Below are 22,260 nucleotides of genomic sequence, written 5' to 3'. Positions count from 1 at the left end.
GAGAGAAGTTTTCTCTACAGGTTACTGGATGATTCTTTACTCTTACGAGTCTAAACTGAACTCTTTATCCAATGCTATGATATTATTTTCACATATTAATAAATTTTTAAGGTCAATGGGGAATATAATGAACATCTTGTCTGAACTCTTGTGACAACAGCGAAAGGATTCACCCCCACAATTTCTGCCAGTAGTGTCTTGACTGAGCAACAGCCTCTTTGAGAAAGTTGTCTTCTTATTCCAGTGACTGATGATACAAAGGAAAAAGTTCCTTTGAGTGGACAAAATCTTGCCTATCACTTTCTGATGTTTATCTAGGGTTTAACATTGTGATGGAAGGATTGGTGCAGCCGGTAACAAGCAGCTCTGTGCTTCCCCAACTATTGTGTATTCAGCCAGCGTTCACCAGGCTGGAGTTCCAGCCTGCTGAATCTCTCCCCCTAGCTTCGGTATAAATTTACAGACTTAACATTGCCCCAGAAACTTATTAAGTCCCTGATATATACAGCTTTTAAGGAAGCAAGGCTAAAATTCCCAGTATAAAAAGAAAAATAATACACCAAATGTTGTGGATACAGGGTGTGCCATACAGTGACACCAGAAGCCTGAGTCATTTCCACTTTTTTTTTTTATATTTTGATTTTCCTCAATGTTGCACCAAATGCTGCTGCACCACTAGCACAAAGAAGGCAATTCCTAGTAGCATTCCAGCTCCATACATCAAGCTATCTGAGTACCTGGAGACAGATGCCTACTGTTTATTAAGAAGCACTATAAAGTGATTCAGTTCAGAACAGCGAAGTTCTAGCTAGGAGGCAGTTGTGAAATATTTTCTTTTAATTTTTTCGGTGGCAGGTGAACATGGTAAAAAAAAATATATAAATTCTGTAGGTATCCGTTCTATTTTTGTCATCCTGACAACTAAAAGCCATAAATATAGAATAACACTATTCTGACACTGAACTATACTTTCTCTGCAATTACTTTGAGCACTTGTGGAGCCCAAGAGCTTTGTGACACAAGAGAGTTATACAGGTTCCCCCAATGTAGTGCAGTCATCTGCCATAACCATGAGGCATGTGTTTTTTCTCTTTTCCCTTTGGTTTTTGGCTGAAAGAAACTAGAAAAGGGCAAAAGACAGGAGCTAAGCATAGTCATTGTTTTTAGATGGATGTTAGATGGTTCTGGGAGCACGTTAGGTTAAACCTTTCAGCGGTCCTGAGCCTCCATGCATGTCTTGAAGGACCTTCAACTTTTGTTTCATATCCCTTTAAGTTTCTTGGGGACAAGGAATAGCACTGCTTCCTCTGTTGGCTCTATCTAGCATTTTGTGAGAAATTTTCTCCTCTAGATATCTTGGACTTTTTATGGCCACTTTGTGATAGTATTTTAGGTCATTACTGTCTTCATCTTCGTTTCATACGTGCAGATCTCAGTCAAAGAGAAGGAGATAACTGCTCTGGAGTCTTTCAGGAAACCTCACCCAGCAAGGTGCTGGATCTGTCCTTTACAAGTGCCTTAACAAAAGGAGCTCCATTCATTTCTGTTCAGCCGTGTTCAATAAGATAATGGAAACCACACAATTTGTTCAGTTTCTTTCTCCTCAAAGAACTGATAAGCCAAAGAGGAAAAAGCATTGTCCCAGTGGATCTGTAAGACAGTTCACTGCTAAGCAAAGAAATAGTTGCAACAACAAAATGCTGATTTCTAAGGTGCTTCAGTGTCCCAACTAGTGCTTTACATTGATTATATGCCAAGTCATTATTTAGGCAAACTAGGCAATCTGCATTGCAACTTCAAATGGAGGAGTCACTGAGGCAACTGCTCTATGTTTTTCTGACGGAATAGAGAAACTTGATATGAATGAAAGAAGAAAAGAAATGTTGGCCTCAGATACTGGCCATCCCTGAAGCACGTGTTTGAGCAGCCGGACTATTATAAGAGCCACCACAACGCACTCTGCTGCGCAAGAGGGAAGGATTTAATCAGGTTTTTCTGCCTTTTCCAACAGATGTGTTGACAAACCATAAGCGTATGGCTCTCATTCGCAGGAGCTGTTTGCCCCCAAGAGCTTTAATGTAATTTTCAGGCAGTTCCCTAGCCCTCGTTTCTCTCATTTCTTAAATATATGTGTTTCCTCAAGAGAGAAGGGTAATAATCCTCTGAAACAGAAATGGATGGAATTCAGCCCAGTCAAAACCAATCAGATCCTTCAGATTTGAGGTTTATATACTTCATTTAAATGATCTGCTAATAAACATGAACGGAAACACAGAGCAGTGTTGGTCACAGGGAATTCACTGGCATACTTTCGCTTCATTTTTTTCTCTCTTCTCTGTTGGTGCTCACATTATCAGACAACAGTGGGTTTTTACTTGTTTTTTTATTACTTTTTTTTTAATCAAAGACATTATTGTCTTCTTATTGCGTTGTGGAGAGAAATTGAATAATCAAAGCTGCTTCTATCTGCAACATCCAAAATTATTCAAGTTAACATTGCAAATGCTAGGGAACTGGGGACAAGCAATGTCTCATGGAATTTAAATCTCTCATCAACCAAACCAGGGCAGTCTTTTGTACTTTGAGTTTCGGTAAGTGTGAAGGCTTGGTTTTGATGGGTCATAGGGTTATAAAGGTGGGTTATTTGTAGGTTACAGTTTTGACTTGTACCCACAAAATGGAAAAGTTGCCTCCTGCTTTCCTTAGTGGATCCTGCCAACTGCAGCTGTAGAGACATCACTTTCTTGAGGGTTCACTTAGTAATCTGATGTGTTTGACAGCTCAAGGCAGCATCAAGGTAGAAGTGATCTTAACCATTTCACAGCTAGGTAATGAATAGGAGCAAAGCAAAGCATGGTGTAGACCTGATGTGCCTCTGGTAAATCACCAACAAAACTCTGACTTTAAATGTTCACTTCTCAGAAGATAATGCAATGTTTTAAAGGAAAAGAAAGTCTTTATGATTGATGCAGTAAAGTAGGGCTCAGAGGAAAAGCTAAAAACCTAATTGCTTCTGCAGCTTTTATGAGTGTGATTCATCTGGTATAAGTTTACCTACCTTTAAGTTAAGTGTTTAATCCACACTTGTTATTCAAGGCCTTTCTACAAGAGAGACACATTTTTCTAATTAATCCAACCTATCCTAAAAGATAGGTCTTTCTAAGGTTCTTTGTTATTTTTCCTATTGACGAGAGAGTGATTTTCTCTTCCTAAGTGTGTAGTTTAGATGTATTCATCTCATCCACCTTCATCATTCCCTTGGCATTTTAGCAGCAAGGACCTTTTTTCCACCTGAGCCTCAGCTATCCCTTTGGCAGAGCTTTTGGGATGCATAAAGTGTCATTTATGGGGTGCATATGCATGAAGAGTTACACAAAAGCTAGGCTATGAGTCTGCAATGAAATGGCTAATAGTTACATTTTTTATTTGGCTGGTCATTCTGCTTTTTGTAAACTTCAAGGTTTTAATGATGTTCATGCCGTGTCCTAGAGTGGAGCCATAATTGCATAGTGTCTGGCGTAGAATAATTAAAATTTCTCTTAGAACACATGGGGCCCAGAACAGAAAGCTTTTGTATGACAAAATTAAAATGGATAATTCTAATTTTTTTCAATGACAGAGTTCAAAATGTGGCAAAATCTCAATGGCCTGGTTAGCTGATCAGCCTGGATTTCTAGGGTGATTGACAAACTTTTAAGAAAGTGACTGATCCTATGCTTACTGTTTCTGTATTATGTTTGCAAATTGTAGCACAATGCAAAATTTTATGATCCAGTCTTTGCAGTTCACGGCTTATCAACACTTTCCACAAGCAAAAATACTACTAGCATCTTGAACAATGCTGGTCTGTTGGTCTCATTTTCTTTTTTTATTTTTCCTGCAAATAGTCCTGTAGTTGAGCTCAGCATTACTGTAAGCTGTTTTATGATCAACTAAAAAAGCGAAATATGGCCTTAATTTTGCCTTTTATTTTTTTCTTTCAGTGGCTGCATCAACTGCTAATTCCACAGCTGGTGCGGCCATGAATTCTTTGACTTCTCTGGGTACTCTCCAAGGACTGGCTGGAGCCACTGTTGGACTGAATAATATTAATGCACTAGCAGGTACCGTAAACAGTGAGTATTTATTGCTGTGGTGGACAGCCTTCCCCAATAATCATGCTACAAAAACTATCAATTGTAAAGCAATGAAATGATTATTTTAAATCTCTACACAAAGTAAGGGGGGCAAGTGGATCTAGTTCCATTCATGGTACATATGCAGTTCTGGAGTCTTTTAGTTTCACACAGTTTGCTCTGCAAAGTGAAGTCCCTTGGGTCCCTGCACAAAGACTCCTTTTCTTACGAGGTGTTTGAAAGGTAAAAGAAATGTCAGCAGGGATTTGGGTTATCTAGGTTATAGGACAGGCTCCTTTTTCATTTAGGGAGTCTGACAATAAGTGTATCATCACCCCGATGTACAAAACCTAACGCAGAAATGTAGTGGTTAAGAAAGATGTTTGCCATGGAGGCTGTCCTTTAAAAATGTCTGCAGGAATTATCAAATTGACTTTAAAGAAACATACTTTAAAAATGAAGGCAAGTCTTTGGCTTTTAATTGGCGAGTATAAGTGAGGAATGCAGTCAGTCACCTGTAATACCAGAGCATGCACATCTATCCTACTACATCTTAAAGAAGCCCTGGCATCTCCAACTAAGTAGATGCCAGTATTTAGAACATTCTTCCTTGTTCCTAGTCTTGTTCAAGATTTTCCTGAAGAAGAAGGAATTTTTTTTATTTCTCCTATGATGACTTCACCTTTGCCTGCAATGGAAGAGATTTGCCCAGCTGCATTTTCCCCCTCCCTTTTTTTGAGCTGCTGTTGCTCCTTGCATTTCCTTTTGCAATGCAAGGAATCTATTCGGTCATTACCAGTCCATGATGTGTCATAATGTACCCCCAGGAATGGATGTCCTCCTCAGTATCTCTTGCTCGCTCTGATGCTATGCATGATGTCCTTTTTGTCACTGTTACTTGGCTGCTCAGCTAATCTTTTTGTTCTGTGATCTCTGGTTGTCATTGTTGGGAGCTGGGAAGGAAGTGGGCTAATGGATGGATGTCCATGTAGCAATGTTGGGTGGTTGCATGGGGTCTTGTGTAAAACAGGTCTTGCTTCTGGCAAGGACATGCATATTTCACACAAACGAGTTCATAGCAAATATGACTCAAGAGCAATTTAAGAAAAGTAAGTATTAGGTCCCAAAATGGCCAATGTTAGTTTCCTTTCTTATTATTACATTAGTATTAAGGCAAGCCATTGAAAGTGGCATGCATGAAAAGCTAATTTATCTCCTCTCATGAGCTCTTATAGTGAGAGAACTATGCTGACATAAGTAAGAAATTATTATATGTTCTTTCCTGATAAACAGTCATTGTGCTTTACTTGGTTTATAAGAAGTTACAATACCAACAATGAAGTATGACATCCCACTCCTTCCTTCCAACGAGTACTAAGAACCCAGGCACACTGGAGTACTCCAAGATAATGTCCCCTTCATCAAGATCGAGCAAGAATGAATCACCTATGAGCTCTTGACTTCATTTGGAAACCATTTAGCTGCACTTCTTTTAACATTTATTGATAGGCTACTGGCAAGGAGGTTATGGTTTCTCAGCAAGTATTTTGAACTAATGTGCATGCAATCTTCTGTGTCTGTTGTCATATGAAGAGTTAATGATGTATTCACAACCTAGTAGCAAATTTCAGCCTGTTTTAAGCCACCATTACTTCCAAGGACTTGTACCAACAAAGGCTTCTGTCCCAAATCTTCTTTATTCATGTTTTTATGGACACAGAAAATGTACATGCCTAGAATATCTGTAATTGTATGGCACTTAGAAAATGTATGTGGATATGTCTGTCTATGTATATATGTATATGAGAGAGATCTAATGAGGGGAAACTGCTTCCCAAAATGCAACACAGTGTTATGACATTGTTTCTTTCAAAAGGGTGACAGTGATTGTCGATTGCAGGTATTTCTGACGCTAATGATGGCAAAGCATTGTTCAGATTACAACAGCCTCCCCTGTCTATTTTAATGACAAGCCAGTGTTTTTCCTAGTGACCATGTCTGATCCAGTTGTTCACACTCAAACCCACCTAGGAGTTTGCCTTCAGAAAACCTCCCATTTCATGAGTCTGAGATTTCACACTATGCCCTGGTCTCAAGCACTCCAGTAAAAACAGTCATTCATTTGGTCATGTAGGTTTCTGAAGTAATTGTGCAGAGAAGTTGGAATTGAGTGACCTCCTTCTAATTGGGGAATTAACAAGAGCAATCCAAAGCACAAGTCAAGTGGAGCTTAACCCAAAAATTAATCAGAAGGTGGTTTTGGGCATGGGCATTGATTTACACCGAGATGTTGGAAGGGGTGCTCTTCTGCTGAAACAACGTCTGTCTCTCTATGTGAGAATCAGAAGGAGAATGTCTTCCAGGCTGAACTCCCTAGGAGACTTTTATCTGTTTTCCAGATACTGCCTGGGTCCATGAAACAGAAGCTGGGCTGTGGAGACTTAGTGCTCTCATCATAGAGAGACACATTGTAGAAAGAGATTTGGAGGCCTTAAAAAATAAAGGAAGTGTACTATGATAAGTTGGACTGCCTCCAAGGGTTTGGCACCAACAACATTTGGGGATTCACCCAGTCTTCCCTCAATTGTGCTTTAAAACCTTAAATGACAAAGTATTAGACTATCTCCTTAGGACACACTAATTTAAATAATGTAACTTGCAAAAAAAGAATTATAAATAATGAGGAAAAATTAATAAAGAGAGAGGAAGAGATTTTTTGCTATTACGGGCAAACACTGTGGATTCAGGATACTGGACAGATATGACACAATATTTGTATGTGAACCCAGGGCAGTCACTTAACCTTTCTACCCCCCTATTTACATCTGTAAAACAGAGATAAAACTATTTATGACAGATTTGAAGGTGCTTGGAAAGTACTTTAAGAGACCTTTGGACTTGCCAGGCATTGTCACTTCTGTAATATGTAGAGTAACTCAAAAAAGTAGAAGGCCATAGATGAGAGACTTCAAAAGGTTATTTCACAGAAGTGAGGAAGAGACCAGAGTTCAATATCAGACTGAGGTGCACTGGTAGAGATAATAAAGAGATGGCAGAGATTTGTAACTGCGGCTGGACCTTGTAGATTTCATAAAAATGTAAAAAATGAGAATAGAAAAAATGTTGAGCTTTCTGCGGATCTGTTTTCCTCAGGAGGGAAGTGTATTTAGACATGTGTGCTGTGGTAGTGGTATCTGTGTCCTTCCCAGAAGCAGTGTGGTGAGCGGATGCTATTTGGCTGTAGCTAATCAGAAATCATTTGATGGGAAGGGGCTATTGATGCTAGGTGAAAGAAGGGGGAGGATACTGCCCACTGCAACACAAAGCATGTTTGTCTGATAGGCTGATGACTCACAAAAGATAACATGTTTTCCTAATGCTTCCACTATTATCAAGTTATTTCAACACTATAATAAAAGGAAAGATACAAGCTGTTTTACCAGGAGCCTTTATTTTAAACAGTGCTGGGTGTATACACGTGCAAGCAATGACAGAAACAGAAGTATGAAAACATCAGAGCAGGTTAAGGTCAGACTTGGGATCCTATTATTATTATTATTATTATTATTATTATTATTATTCCAATGTTTTTTCTTTTAGATATTGGATACTTCACAGGCTATCCTGGTTTGCAAATTTTTGTTTTATATCTAGAACCATTATACAACAACTCTGTGGCTCTCTTGAGCTCTGACAAAGGCTTTTGTCCATGATACTGGTAGCCAGTACCTCCTATCGTGATGCAGTGATGCTCTGAAGTGGGGTGGAGGGGAAAAAGAAATCTTCAAAGTGCAAGCCATTTGACTAAGGAAAGGCTAAGAATATCACATCTCTGTCAAGTGTTTAGTCACACAAATTATAGTAGTATCAAAAGGTATAATTTATGCAGTACAGTTCTCTTAATTGGCACAGACTCTGGTGGAGCCAGAAAGGTGCCACTTGAGCAATTGTCCTGATTATCAGAGACTCATAGGAATACACTTTTAGAATCTACATAAGAGATGGGAGAAAACTAATAGGTCAGCATCTTTATCCTCCCCTGTCAATGCAGGATAATTCCCTGCAGTATTCTTTCTATCTCTAAAAATTACTCATCTGATAAGGCTTATGCCACTTTCCTTGAAGATTGGTTCCCAGTATAATGGATTTCATTGTTAATTCACTACGGTGTCCTCTGCTTAATTTCCTCACTTTTCTCCAATTTACATATAACCCCTTGCTATTACTCTGAAATCAAGCCCTCTCTTTCTTTTCAATGTTCCTAGTTTTTGGATCTTAAAATGGCTCCACCAGTTACCTCTTTACCCATAACTTTGCCAACCAAAACACAATGCTGTAAGAAATGGTCACTGGTAGTTCTGGGTGCCCTGTTTTTCTGGTGACTGATCTACTGTACCTTGAGGAGCCTAATTAAGCCCTTTTAAGTTTTTTGTGAGTTCTTCACCTAAGAAGTGGGGAGTGCAGGATGGCTAGTCAGTCAGAAAATGTGGCTTTACTCTCAGTCCTGATGAGTGCTTACTCCTCCAATTGTCACCAGTCAGAGGTGTGGGCAATGAGAAGGCCTCTGGACTCTGCCACTCCTTCGCCTGTCATAAAGAACGTAGCTCTAACAGGAAAAAATTCTTCTTTTCTGAGGTTTCTGAGAAAAATAGGTGTTAACATTGTTGACTTCAGCGTGGCTCGTTTAAGAGCCATGATGATGAACAGAAGCCATGGAGAGAGGCTGTAGCCCAGGAGTTCATCCACCGTCAAGTCGGAGTAGTAAAACTTCTTTTGCAGACCGCATTGTTTGCACAGATGAGGGATGCTATTTTCCACACAGCTAGCAATCCAGTCTGAAATTTCCTCCCTGGCAGTCATCCCAGTTAAATTAATCTGATATTTATCAGGATGTAGAATTGCTTTAAAGAGAAAAAAATTTAGCAATTCTGCTTCCAGTGAGAAGTAAAGAAAGGCATTGCTTAAACTGAATGCCTTTGTTTCTTCCTGAAAGATGCCCGGTCTGATGAAGCAATTTTAGTCACTCCAGAAGTGCTGCTGTTCATCTCCTCTGGAGTAACTGGAGGAGGAGGGTAAAAGCTCAGAGCATCACAGTCCATCTTCTTTCTGCAAATCTAAGGGATAAAGCATGTAATTGTATAAAGGGTTGTTTAAAAACACTAATAATCAGGGTTCTCTGCTAACTGTGTATAAACAAAACATTTCTGATATGGTGTGGTCATGTCCTGTTGATAAAGACCCTGGTAAGGAATAGTTTGTTTTCTTGCAGACTTTTTTTCCCAGTGACCAGCTTGCAAGGATGCAGGTCAAACGGGTCCCACTCTCCCAGCTTCAACAGAATGATAGAATCATAGAATCACTAGGTTGGAAAAGACCACTTGGATCATGGAAGCCAACCATTCCAACCAGAAGCATGGGCATCAAGGAGGGTGGGCAGAGAGACTTTCAGGAGCACCAAGCTGTAGTACTTGCCAGTAGCAGGCTGCATGCAAGTCCGTTTGACTGTGCAACCCTTGTGCTAAAGTGATCCTGACGCCAAAGTCATGTTTCTTTGTTTTCAGTCCCATTTGGTGAAATGCCAAGCTGCATGCACTGCCGTCATTGTCAGTGTCATATAATACCAACGACTTTCGGAAAGCACTAATGAACAAGTGCAATTTCTTTTCTCTATTGTTGGGTTTTTTGTAAAGTTGCTCAAATGCTCTCAGGTATGGCGGCCCTGAACGGAGGACTCGGCGCAACAGGCTTGACGAACGGTACGGCCGGCACGATGGACGCGCTCACCCAGGCCTACTCAGGAATCCAGCAGTATGCTGCCGCCGCGCTGCCGACGTTGTACAGTCAGAGCTTGTTGCAGCAGCAAAGCGCTGCGGGCAGCCAGAAGGAAGGTAAGTGCCCACTGCCAGCAAAGCCAGTCCCACACTGAACAAACCACATTCAGCCAAGAGAAAAACAGTACCGTACATTCGTTTCTTCACAGAGCTTTAAGGAAGGGCATCGAGTAGCCTAATCTTTGAATTTTTTTTCAGTTTTCTCCTGTTTAGTGTTATTACTTTCTTTAACCTCTAATGTAATTCATTTTTAACCCTCTGTCCTTCAAGTTATACTTTACTGACCATCCTTTCTTATATAAAAGCATTTACTAGCTACCACGTAAAAAGGCATTGGTACCAAAAGTCATCCCTTTATGGCTGCCATTCTCTCTTCTGGTATCCATTTTCTCTGATAATGGGCTTAAACTGATTAGGTTTAAGATTTTGATTTAATGACAAGATCCGTTTTCACTCTGAGTGATTCTTTTCTTAATTGTGGGTCTTATGGGGAAGCAACTAAGTGAATGATTGCCCCCTCTCCCCGGGCCAACAGCAAATAAACCTCAGGAAGTTGCTGCTAAGAATAAATGAATACTAATTACAAGATGTTTAGGAAAATGAGGTTGCCCTTTTCACCTCTTCCGTTCCCCTGCACACTTCCCGGGCATTTGGGGCGTTTGTTTCTGTTTTCAGTGCTTTCTCTCGCCCTAATTTCCAGCTAATTCGAGAAGGATTGGATGCTTTCTAACACTGTATCTGTGTTGTCACTACTGTTCTTGCCAGGGCTAAGCTTTGGAAATAAAACCTAGTATAATACCCTCAAGAGAAACTTTTTTTCCCCTTTTAGAATAGTATCTTGTACTATTGGGGGAAGTGTTTCTTAGGAAGACAGCTTTGGCATTCCCCCAGCTATTGTTTTGTTTATTGTATTATTATTATTGTATTGTTTAACTTAAACATGTTACTCTACATGTGGTTTACCAGAAATGTTTGTTCCCTTTGTGTACCACTTATGCTTCTGGTGTCTGCATGGGAAGGCCACATGTCTGGATCCATCATGTTTTTCCAGGCATCCATTACTCATTGCCAGTATTTTATTGTAAAGAAGAAATTGAGCTAGGGAAAAATAATAATCTGTTATTGATAGGATGAGTGTTTAAACCAACAACACTAATAACATGTAGCTCAAAATTTGGCTGTAAGAGAAATATTCAAAGCACCTTTGTGTTTGCACCTTTCTTTGCAAACTTTGTCTAAAGACACTTTGATTTCAACCCAACTACTTTATTTTGAACTTTTTTTAAAATACTTTGTTTATGAAGGTTCTTCCAGGAGACAAAGATTTCTACAGGGAATTTGTATTTAAAAAAAAAAAAATAGCTGTCATTTTTAAATGAGTCAGTACAAATTTAATTGAGCTTCTTTCTCTCTCTGACTTCCCTAATTTCCAAGTCACAATGTTTGCTTTGTCTTATCCTTTTTATCCCATCTTCTCAGTTTCCTGCCCTTTGAGTTTAGCCTGTGATACTCAAATCTGAGCTCAGCTCATTGCATTTCCGTAAATTCCCGTAACTAGAATTAAACTGACAAACCCATGCAGCTGTTTGAGACAGCAGAGGACTCCTTGTGTGGTTATTGGGGTACTGTGAGGGAGTGATACATTGTGTACTTGTTTTTCTAACCTTCATTGTACTGAAAGACACTCATATAAATTGAAGAGGCTGCAGTTTAATTTCTTCTGTAGTAGAGTTATCAAGTAAACACTTTTCATGATAGGATGCTCTAAAGAGCTGCATTTCAACTCTGTTCCTTTGATGATCCACTTGCTTTTATTCCTTCAAAGTTGGAAAGTGAAATGCTTTCTGACTATCACCATCAGTAAGTATTATGGAAACATAGATGAAATATAGCACTTTTAATAGCTATTTTCATACTTTCTTTGTTTGTTTTCCTAAAGGTCCAGAAGGGGCAAACCTCTTTATTTACCACCTCCCCCAGGAGTTTGGAGACCAGGACATTCTGCAGATGTTCATGCCTTTTGGAAATGTTATCTCTGCTAAAGTCTTCATTGACAAACAGACCAATCTGAGCAAGTGCTTCGGTATGTCAAATTTAATAAATCAAATAGTAAAAACCGCATGCTCTATAGTGAAAAGGGGCCAGGAAAGAAAATTAACAGCAATGTGAGAAATGTCATACTGGAATCTCATTCCAAAAATAATAGATTGTTAATCCTCAAATGAGCAGGAAGATGCACAGACAAACTATTTCTAGCTAAAAACTGTGTATGAAAAAACAATGATAATCTTCCAGTCTGACATCTCGCACGAATGTGTCAAGTACATGAAACTAATTACACCCTACATGGGGGAATGTCATTTAGTATACTATTAAACTGCCTTATTATGGATACCTAATTATTCTCTATTGTATATTTGAGCCACTTAAAAACGCTCTATGTTTAACCCATTACTTCTACATCACAGGAATTTCGTTCTTTTGAATTAAGGACAAGGTTTTGCAATTAGTGATTGAATGGTGTGTACATGTAGTTCAGAATGCTTTTCAGACAGTTGTTGTCTAGATATGCAGCTCCAGCAGTGGCACGTGGGCTTCAGTGTATTATGGAAGGTAGCATCTCCCCTTACCTTAGGGCAGGGATGAAGGGAGCCTCACACGATGAGTGTCAAGTTTCCCAGAGAACACTTTGAGCTGCCAGAAAATTAGATCACAACAGAGGAGAAGATGATATGTTGTTATAAAACAAGTTCTAGGGCTGATTAAGTAGGCCGATATACTTTGAAAAGTGTTGATGCACCAGCTCAATGTTTTGGTGGAGTAGAGTACAGAATATAAGTGAATGGCAGTCAGTTAAGGCATTGGTTTGATAATTGTTGTCTTATGCAAGACATGAAGAGTCTTGGAAGAGGAAAGAATCTCTTAAAGAAAAGCGTTATAAGGTTTGACTTCAACGACTTGCGGGTGCTGGTTGATGAGAACCTCAACACGAGCCGGCAATGTGTGCTTGCAGCCCAGAAGGCCAACTGTGTCCTGGGCTGCATCAAAAGAAGCGTGGCCAGCAGGACGAGGGAAGTGCCCCTTTATCCCTCTCTTGTGAGACCTCATCTGGAATACTGTGTCCAGTTCTGGAATTCTCAACATAAGAAGGATATGGAACTGTTGGAACGGGTCCAGAGGAGGACAAAGATGGTCATGAGGCTGGAGCACCTCCCATACAAGGACAGGCTGAGAGAGTTGGGATTGTTCAGCCTGGAGAAGAGAAAGCTCAGAGTCGGTCTTCAGGACCTTCCAGTACCTGAAAGGGGCTACAAGAAAGCTGGGCAGGGAGTGTTTACAAAGGTTCGTAGTGATAGGACTAGGGACAATGGGTATAAACTGGAGAGAGGCAGGTTTAGACCAGACATAAGGAAGAATTTCCTCACCATGAGAGAGGTGAGACACTGGCACAGATTGCCCAGGGAAGTTGTGGGTGCCCCATCCCTGGAGGTGTTCAAGGCCAGTTTGGATGGGGCCTTGGGCAGCCTGATCTAGTGGGATGTCCCTGCCCATGGCAGGGGGATTGGAATTAGATGATCTTTAAAGTCACCTTCCAACCCAAACTATTCTATGATTCTATGATTCTATGATTCTATGACTTGAAATATTGGAACTTCCATAAAAATGACAATTTAGCTGTATGTATGACAAAAGAGCAACCAGTCCAGACAATGCCCTAGTTTCCAAAACTCTTCTGTACTGACAGGGTTGATCTTTGCCCAGCACCATCCTTAATTCTGAAGTGCCCCATTAACCATAATACATACTTCTTAGCTTGCACATCATTACTTTTTTTTTAAATCTAGGTTTTGTTCAATTGTGTCTGTCTAAGGATTTATCTCCACCAGGGCCGTTCAAGGGCCCTACAGCTACTGGGCTTTAATCCATCTTGAAAACATTTGAATTTATCTAAATATCCAGTACCCAAACAGAAGGAGAATTCATCAAGTTACTCAAAAATACCTACTCCACTAGAATTCAAGCCTTGCCACAATCTGAGTATTTTTGACCTGGAGACAAGCCCTTAGTACACCTGGAAAGTTAAATCCGCTCAGGGAAAGGGTCTGACATTCTTTCTGCACTTTTCCATGGCCTTTCAAGTCGTTTTGAAGCATATTGACCTCTTTGAGCTTTACAAAATATTGTTCGTACCTAGACTAATATAGCCCAGCATGTTTCTGCAATGGGTTAAAACAGTCCCTGAGGCCGTAGCAAATTTGAAAAGTGGAATTGAAATGGTCTCTCTATTGATCTGGAATGAGTTCAGTTAGTATGTTGGGATGACAAAGTCATTAGTAAGGTCTCCAGGAATCTTGATAAGATATAAAATCAAGCTTTATTAATCAAAATGCAGCAATTGTGGTAACTACTGAAAGAACATAAATTAGTTATGGCCAGCGGCTCAGTTCATCAACTCAGTTCCCACACTTGCTTTTTGTGGGTTTCCTTTTACTCTTTGATTACCTACTTACACATTTGTCTGGATTTATGGGACACAGTTATATAACTTAGAGTGATGCACTGAGGTTATCTTATTTGAGGAAAAATGGAGGAACGAACACCCAATGGATGGAGGAGTCCTCTGCCTTTTTGGCATCATTCAGCTTTCACTAACATTGCAATTTCTCATTCTTCCTCCCCAGATATTCTGCCACCGGTGAGAGAGTTCTACTTTAAAAACAAAAAGTACCGCAGTGGCAGAGGAAGTTGAGATTTTCTGATTCAGTAGGTGACTACCTGTGTGATGCTGCTAATCACAGGCAAAGCCAAAATAAGCCTGCTAGTTTAACATACTCTGTATGTACCTCCTCAGCTTTGTTAGCAAGAATTGTCTGTTTGTTGTTTCGGTCCCATATTTGTGTTTTAGAGAGCTTTATTTTTTCTCTGTCCTCCCACCCAAAAACTGGCACAATAGTACATCTGAAGAACGTATTTCTCTCTTGATTATTAGTAGTCATTGTATCATTAATAGTCATTGCTTTTGGTACAGTTTGGGCTTGATTTTTTTGTTCATTTGATTTCGTCTTTTTTTTTCCCTCATAGTAATAATATTAGTAGCAGTAACAGTAGTAGTAGTAGTAGTAGTAATAATAATAATAACAACAACAACAATGTTTTGCACGTTTGGTGCTTACTACTCTGAAGTTTCCAATCTCCTGCCCAAAAGAGAAAGAAGGAGGAGGATAGGTTGAATGCCAGAAAGGTATAAAGATTGTCCAAGGCTGTCCACTGGCCTAACGAAGAACGGATGATGCATTCTGAGTGAGCCACAAGGTAGTAGTATGTAGCAATGAAATTTTATGTAACACTGGTTCTCAAAATGAAAAATTCTGCTTCTTCACAGAAAAAGGGCTTCAGCATCATTTGCATGCTTATCCACCTCAAATGAATGCTGAAAAGATTAAAAGGTGATGAGGAAGACAGAGCAGCCTGTTTACACCTGGAAGTGCTCTTCCATGAGTTCTCATGAGCTCTAGTTTGTTCAGCAGACAAAGGGTTTCACTCTTCAAGCTTATCTCTCTCCTTTCATAAACCTTAGAGTAACAGAAATGAGATATGTAAAAGTAAGGCAGGGGAAGGGGGACCCAGTGACATCAGAGCATACAGTATACCTCAAAGCAACATTGCTACTCAAATGATTAAAATATTTATCCTGGATACAGAGATATTTGGATATTTAAAACAAAAAAATCAGAGTTGTCATGACAAGGTCTTTGAAAATTGATAAGAAACATCATTCCATCCTAATGTAACCTGTGGTTTAAAATTCAGACAAAAAAATGATGAATGAGTGCAATCAGAAAAAGATAAATAAAGCAAGAGGATGTCGGATTCTTCTGTAAGCCTTATAAATGAAGGTTCTCGATAAGGGAGAAGATGAAAGTGTAACAGGCTAATGTAGACATAGCATTTTGTGTAAAGAGACAAATTGTGAGTCAGAATAACAAGTAAATGATATAGGCTGATGCCACTCATGCAGCACAGAGGCTGTATGTTTGAATTTGTGGCTGAGTGAAGGAAACTAATGAAGAGACATACAATGAGGTGATTTGTCTCATCTCTCTAGAAGATAAGCAACCTTGCTTATTAACAACCTGAGCTAATTGTTCTTCTGTCATCAGCGGAGGTGTCTAAATTGGTGACATGGATGGTGGGTGGAAAAGCCACCTCTAGGTGTGCTTGCTTCTCTTCATTCACCGTTCATAGATTCCATCTAAGTGACTAGTTTAGATCAGTTCTTTAATTTTCAGGTGGCTAAAACTAGCTAAGAAGAAAAGGAACTAAGATGATGAGAGGTTCATAGCAGATGACCATTCCAAATGCACTTAAGAGAACAAAGGGAAGGTCAGGAAAGCTGTAAGGGAAAATGATGAATTGTCAAGGTGGGTAAGAGTTCCTACATCTCAGCACTTCTGCCTGGGAAGTGCTACAGCTGCCTTCCAACTCCTGGTAGATATCTTTTCTATTCCTGGAGCAAGCCTAGAGATCAAAGATGAGATCTGTAAGCTGATAGAATAAGATCTGTAAGCTGATAGAATAAGAATGAGTGCTGCGCTAAGTCAATGGTTGGAGTCGTGTGAACAGATATGATCTCCTAGAAGAAAATAAGGGAGGAGGGAAGGAAAGGAAGGAAGGAAGGAAGGAAGGAAGGAAGGAAGGAAGGAAGGAAGGAAGGAAGGAAGGAAGGAAGGAAGGAAGGAAGGAAGGAAGGAAGGAAGGAAGGAAAGGATTAAGCTTCTCAGGGTATGGCAGAAAGATTATGAGAAAATGATGAAATGGAGAAAGTGAAGAAGTGACAAGGATTACTTAAACCAAGGAAGGCATGGAAGAAAATTTATTATCCCTAAAGGAGGTAACAAATAATCAACCACAGAACAACACGAATAGAGCGTATTGGCTTTAGCCAGGAGAAGGTCTGCAAAGATTTAAGTGGGAGATGGTTTTGAGTGAGAGGAGCAGAACTTAGTCTGGATTGTTAGAGAAGAGTCTTAAGTGAAATAGTTCAGTGAAGTTGATTTGAGGTGAAACCATAAGGAAGGTCTATGAAGGAGAACAAACAGGCAAGGACCAGATGACTTAATAAGAGGTGTTTTTTTCTCTACAATGGGGAAAGTGTATCATTCTGACACTGAAAGAGTAAGAGGTCAGCAGTGTGAGGTAAGCAAGAGCCATAAAAGAACAGGTTGAAAGGGTGGTAAAACAAGGTTATGAAGCAGAAAAGTACACAGACATGAAACACAAATGAAGGAAGCTCATAGAAATGCTGAGAAGCCTGTGTGTTAGGACAGAAAACAAAGTGTGTGGGATCCATGCTTAAACAGGATGAAGGGATGTGTGTTAAGGCAAATTCAAGTGGAAAGAAGAGGGAGCTTTTCAATGCAGATGCATAATAGCAGGCTGAGTACAGTAGTAATTAGCCAGAGCTGAGGCAGAGCAGCAGTTAGGCAAGCTTTGCAATTACAAGTGGGAGGCCCAGATATGAAAATGAATTCTAAGCTTCCAGAATCAGGGAGATTTGAGTCCATTATGAACAGAGCATTTTTAGTCTCCTGAGGAAAAGAAAGCTGAGCCAGGCCAGCCATTCCGAATTACCCGAGCAAGCATTATGCCCCTAGTTAGTGCTCGCAACTGAGGAGCAGCAGATCTGAAGTTCTCGTCAAGCCCTGCCATTATCTCTACGATGCTACTTAATTTTGATGCTTGCATACCGCTTTGGGGACCCAGCGGCTGAATTAAATTAACATCTAATGTACCTTGAGATCTTGAACTGGAAGGAGCTGTAAAAATATGAAGTATTAATACCACAAATGTCCTAGGCTAAGCCCAAGCAGGTGAGTGTTTCACAACCCGCAGGACCAGCGCACATGAACTCACATTAAGGTTTGCAAATGTGTCTAGGCATCTAAATTTGAGTTTTGTTTCTGTAACCAGGCTTTCTGTTTCAGCTTTCACATTTGCAGGCTGGCCTAATAGTACTTCCTAATAGACTGGGAGGTATGTAGATATTACACTGAGAAGTGTCACAGTAATAAATACCTTCAGTCTCTAAGGTAGGTAGATAAATAATAGATTGGAAACTGCATTGCACCAAAACTGGCCCAAAACTGCATCCCAGCTAGTAAAGAAATATTATGAAGGTGAAGGGGAAGGCAAAGGAAACGGGAGGGGATATGGGATACAAAGTGTGATCAGAGAACTATTTGAAAGTGAGGCAAATGTGTCAAATAAATAGTGATGATAAAATCCTAGTGAAACGCCTTCTGACATTTGTTCTAACCTGTAGTTCGCTTTCTTTTCCGTCTCCGTTCTGTGTCTCGTAGGTTTTGTTAGCTATGACAATCCAGTCTCTGCACAAGCTGCTATCCAGGCTATGAACGGCTTTCAGATTGGCATGAAACGCTTGAAGGTTCAGCTGAAACGCTCCAAAAATGACAGCAAACCTTACTGATCTTAACCCCAGATGCTTACTGCTCTTATTTTAGCTTTCTTAGGGTAAGTCCCATGAGCAAACCTGTCCTCTGCAGGGGGGTTAAGAAAGAACATATAGCCAACCTTCACCAAGAGACAGTTATTTTTACAGTTACCACTTCCATTTCCCCACTTGTCTTTATTACACTTGGCTCTCATTTCCTTGCCAAGTAATTACTGAGTTGTGTTACTGTATTTTGTTTTGCAGCATAATTTATCTCCTTTTTAAAACAAAAATAAATGTCTTGAAATTCAAAGCAACACACACACACACACAAAATGTGCAATTTAACTCTGTGAACCCTGGTGCCATTAGCACACAATAAAAGTTGTTTTGTATGGATGGATCGTATTTTACCAGGGTGGCACCAGCAGTTTATAGGTTAAACAAAATGGCCTCATGCCAGTTGAAGCACTTATTTTGCAACAAAAATTAAAACAAGTCTTTCCACTACATCAACTTGTTTTTTGAGAAGATTTGATTTTTTTTTTTTCGGTTCAAATCAACGTATTGTTATATATTAGTCTGATTTTACACTGGTCGTCTTTATATTTCACTTTTTTTTAAGTTCTTTTTTTTTTGGAAAGGATTAATGTAAAAAAAAAGATTTAAGAGATCTGTTTCTAAAGCTACAGGGTTTAAAATAAAAAAATAAAATAAAATGAGTGACAATACTTGATGTTTCTTGAGAGATAAATTTAATAATAATAAAAAAAAGAAAGCCACAGGCCTGTAAATTTTATTTGTAAAAAGCATTTCTATTTTTATACAAAATTTTTACTGCCTCAGAAATAATGGAAGTTATTTATTGCCTATTGTTAACTTATTGGATACCTAAAGAGCAGCTCTCTATGCTAGCTAGATCCTTTGAAGTAGTCTCTAGAGTAATTGTGCCAAGAATGGGCGCTTTTTCACTGTTGAACCCTACACCCTTTACAGTTCATGCTTTTATCCTCTTGTTTGTATTTGTCTGGTTATTTTGTTCGTAGTTTCCATTACCTAGTTTAAAGTTCAGTTGTGTGACCTTTTTTTCCACCCCCTACCTTTCTGTTACATTTGTAGAAACTGGTTCTTTCCTCTCTTTTCTCCCCAAAGAGGAATCCATTCTCTCTGACTCCTTTCAGATGGATTCTTTTGGGGTTCCATTGTGCTCTTGTTGGCAAGTATTGTAAGTTAATGCAAATTATGTGAATGGCTCATAGACTCTACTGATAAAAGATTTGCATTAGTTTTCTCCTGCACCCATAAAAGTGATTTTGTTTGTGCTGCATAGATTCTGTGTAACTTTTTTCCTCTTCCTTGTTTTTTCCCTAGACATCTCCATGCCCGTTAGCCCATCGTTTGCCTAGCATGTCCCTGTGGCGTCTCAAAAAAAAAAAAAGTTTCATCGTCCCGTCATTGTTTCTGATGTCTTTCTGACTTCACATCATATTTGGTTCTCCTACTGACCTTTGATCTAGTTTGACCTTTGAAATTTGCATGTGACCTCATCTAGCTATGAATTCTGGGAAGTCAATGTGAAAAAACATTGCTGCATTCATGCAAGACTGAAATTTATTATTAGATAAATTAATGATAGGATTTAAAAACAACCTGTGGCAAAACGTTTTTTCTTTCTTTCCTTTTTTTTTTTTTTGGTTTTCTTTTTTCCTTTGGGTTTATTTGTTTTTAGGTTTTTTTGTTTTGTTTTGTTTTCATTTCGTAAAAAAAAAAATAAAAAAAAACAGACTTGAAAGTGTTATACAGGGATTGGCATTCTGCCTGGTCACTGGTGACAATAGCAATATGTGTCCAGAGGCACAGAATGTTGGTTTCTAACAGACTACTTCCAAAACAGTTTGAGAAATAAAACTGTCTGATTTTAAGTCTCTAGAGGTCTGTAATAGTTTTTACATTTTTCAGGCAGTGTAAAGTTTTTTGATAAGGCCATTTTAGGTGGCTCACTTTCTCATTAAAGTATATATATAGAACCACTTTTTGTAGATTAGTATAAGAAAATATTTACCCTGTTTTAGGGCAAATGCTACCTACTTGTGTCACCTTTTGCTGAACTGACTCACAGTTAGACAATCCATGGTTTAATGCACATGAAATTACCTATATTTTATACTGTTTCAATGTACAGAAGAAAGGTTACTGTAAAATGTGTTACGTTGGTGCTTCTGTGAATTAAGTTGTGGTTTCATCATGAGTCTTATGGTCTTAAGTGTTCTATGTTTATAAAAGACGAGTTTAAAATTGGTTTACTTGAACAACAAGAACAAAAACAACATTCAAAAAAAAAACACAAAAAAAAAGTTGTTTGCTTAAAAAAAAAAAAAGAATTTCATGTGAAAAATGAAAAAATATTCCAGAATAAGTTTGTGTTGGCTTGTGACGCATTGATGTCATTTTTTTATTGTGAACAATTTAGATGTGTTTGTGTTCAGCAAAATGTGATCGGTTTTTCTTTTAAAGAAAAAAAAAAATCAGTGAAACTATAGTGCCAAATTCCAAAGGTACTTTCTTCCTAGAGCTTCAGTGTGTTTCTTGTGTGAAGTAATTTGATAACATGGGTATTTTATTATGTGTTTTGTATAAATCCCTAATATTTAAAGAAAAAAGAGGTTAAAAAGTTTGTTAACTTGCTATCCTGTGGTCTTGTTGCCTGAAATTGTTATTGTTTGTTATTTCTCTTTGATGTTTTTTGTAAAACATTGTATAAGTGCCCATGTTTCACTTTTTTAACCACTCTGCACACATCAATGCTGTGAAAGCAAACCTCACTATGTATTTTCTTCATATTGTATGGAAACCTCTAAGGTGAGAAAGTTTTGAACTTTTAACCCTTTCCACCCAGAGCTGTCTTGAGTGTTAATACCTTTTATACATTCACCATTTTGCTGTTTATTTTTATATATATATCTATATCTATAAATATATATATACTTAGTTTTTTGTGGTTTATTTAATACATGGTTGAAATCAGAACAATGCACAGGGCAGATCTGAAGGACAAAAATATTTTACTGCTGTCTAAATTTCTTCTGTATCTATAACTAAAATTATTTAAATCCGTAATTAACTTGTGGTTTTCCTTTTTAGATTTGGGGGATTTTGTCTTTTCTTAAAGAGCTTTTAATATGCTGCTGGAATATGCTATTCAGTATTAATAAAATAAAAGAAAAAGAAAACAATTCTTTAATTATCTATTGTGTGAGCCACTCTCAGACAGGAGTGGTAAATCCACCATTTGAAAACCTTGAGGAGAAAAAAAAATAATATTTTTGTAATTTAAATAAATGAACTTTTGCTTAAATCAGATGCACTAGATCTTCCTGGGTGAAAATTCAGTGTGCACTGCAGTTAAACTACTTTTTATGGATAAAGTTTACATACACTGTAATGTTTGGTGTTATCTGCCATTGTTTGTAAGGGCAATATATTGGCTTACTCCTGCAGACACTCATAGAGAGAGGAGTAACTTTGCTCGTACAAGTAGTCCATGCAAATATATTTGTGACTGATGTGGGTGTTTGCTGGAGGAAGCTCTGTGTAAGGAACCAGAAAGGACATGCTGGTAGCCCTTTTCACTGCCTTGTAAGTTTGATTAGGTTGCGTTCCTATCGCACAAGTAGTGACCAACAACTAAATTTGGGGTTTTGCTACCGGTACAAAGAATTCATTGCCAATCCAATGCATGGGAGCAGCAGTACCTGCTACTGATGATAAAGTGCCATACCTTCTTCCCCTTCCTATTTCTATCTGATTATATTCAAAACCACCTAAAATTAAAAGCAAAGCCCTAATATGAACAACATCAGCT

At 38.7% G+C, this 22,260-nt stretch overlaps 1 protein-coding gene across 16 annotated transcripts in view; it reads left to right on the top strand.

The window, feature by feature from the left end:
- CELF2 (CUGBP Elav-like family member 2) overlaps positions 1-21,386 on the top strand; it is a 549,079-nt gene extending 527,693 nt beyond the window's left edge. For 7 of the 16 annotated variants that reach the window (XM_054084584.1, XM_054084114.1, XM_054083582.1 and 4 more), the window contains 4 exons: positions 3,984-4,115; positions 9,806-10,003; positions 11,886-12,029; positions 18,307-21,386. In XM_054084584.1, the coding sequence (XP_053940559.1) occupies positions 3,984-4,115; positions 9,806-10,003; positions 11,886-12,029; positions 18,307-18,434 (602 nt within the window). In that variant the 3' untranslated portion in view covers positions 18,435-21,386. The remainder of the gene's footprint in view (positions 1-3,983; positions 4,116-9,805; positions 10,004-11,885; positions 12,030-18,306) is intronic. The other 9 variants (XM_054083714.1, XM_054083954.1, XM_054084355.1 and 6 more) reach the window with 4 other exon arrangements.
- The last annotated feature ends 874 nt before the right edge of the window (positions 21,387-22,260 follow it).

The sequence above is a fragment of the Cuculus canorus genome, chromosome 1 (genome assembly GCF_017976375.1).
Source record: "Cuculus canorus isolate bCucCan1 chromosome 1, bCucCan1.pri, whole genome shotgun sequence".
NCBI classification, from domain to species: domain Eukaryota; kingdom Metazoa; phylum Chordata; class Aves; order Cuculiformes; family Cuculidae; genus Cuculus; species Cuculus canorus.
This window is presented reverse-complemented; position numbering and strand designations above follow the sequence as displayed.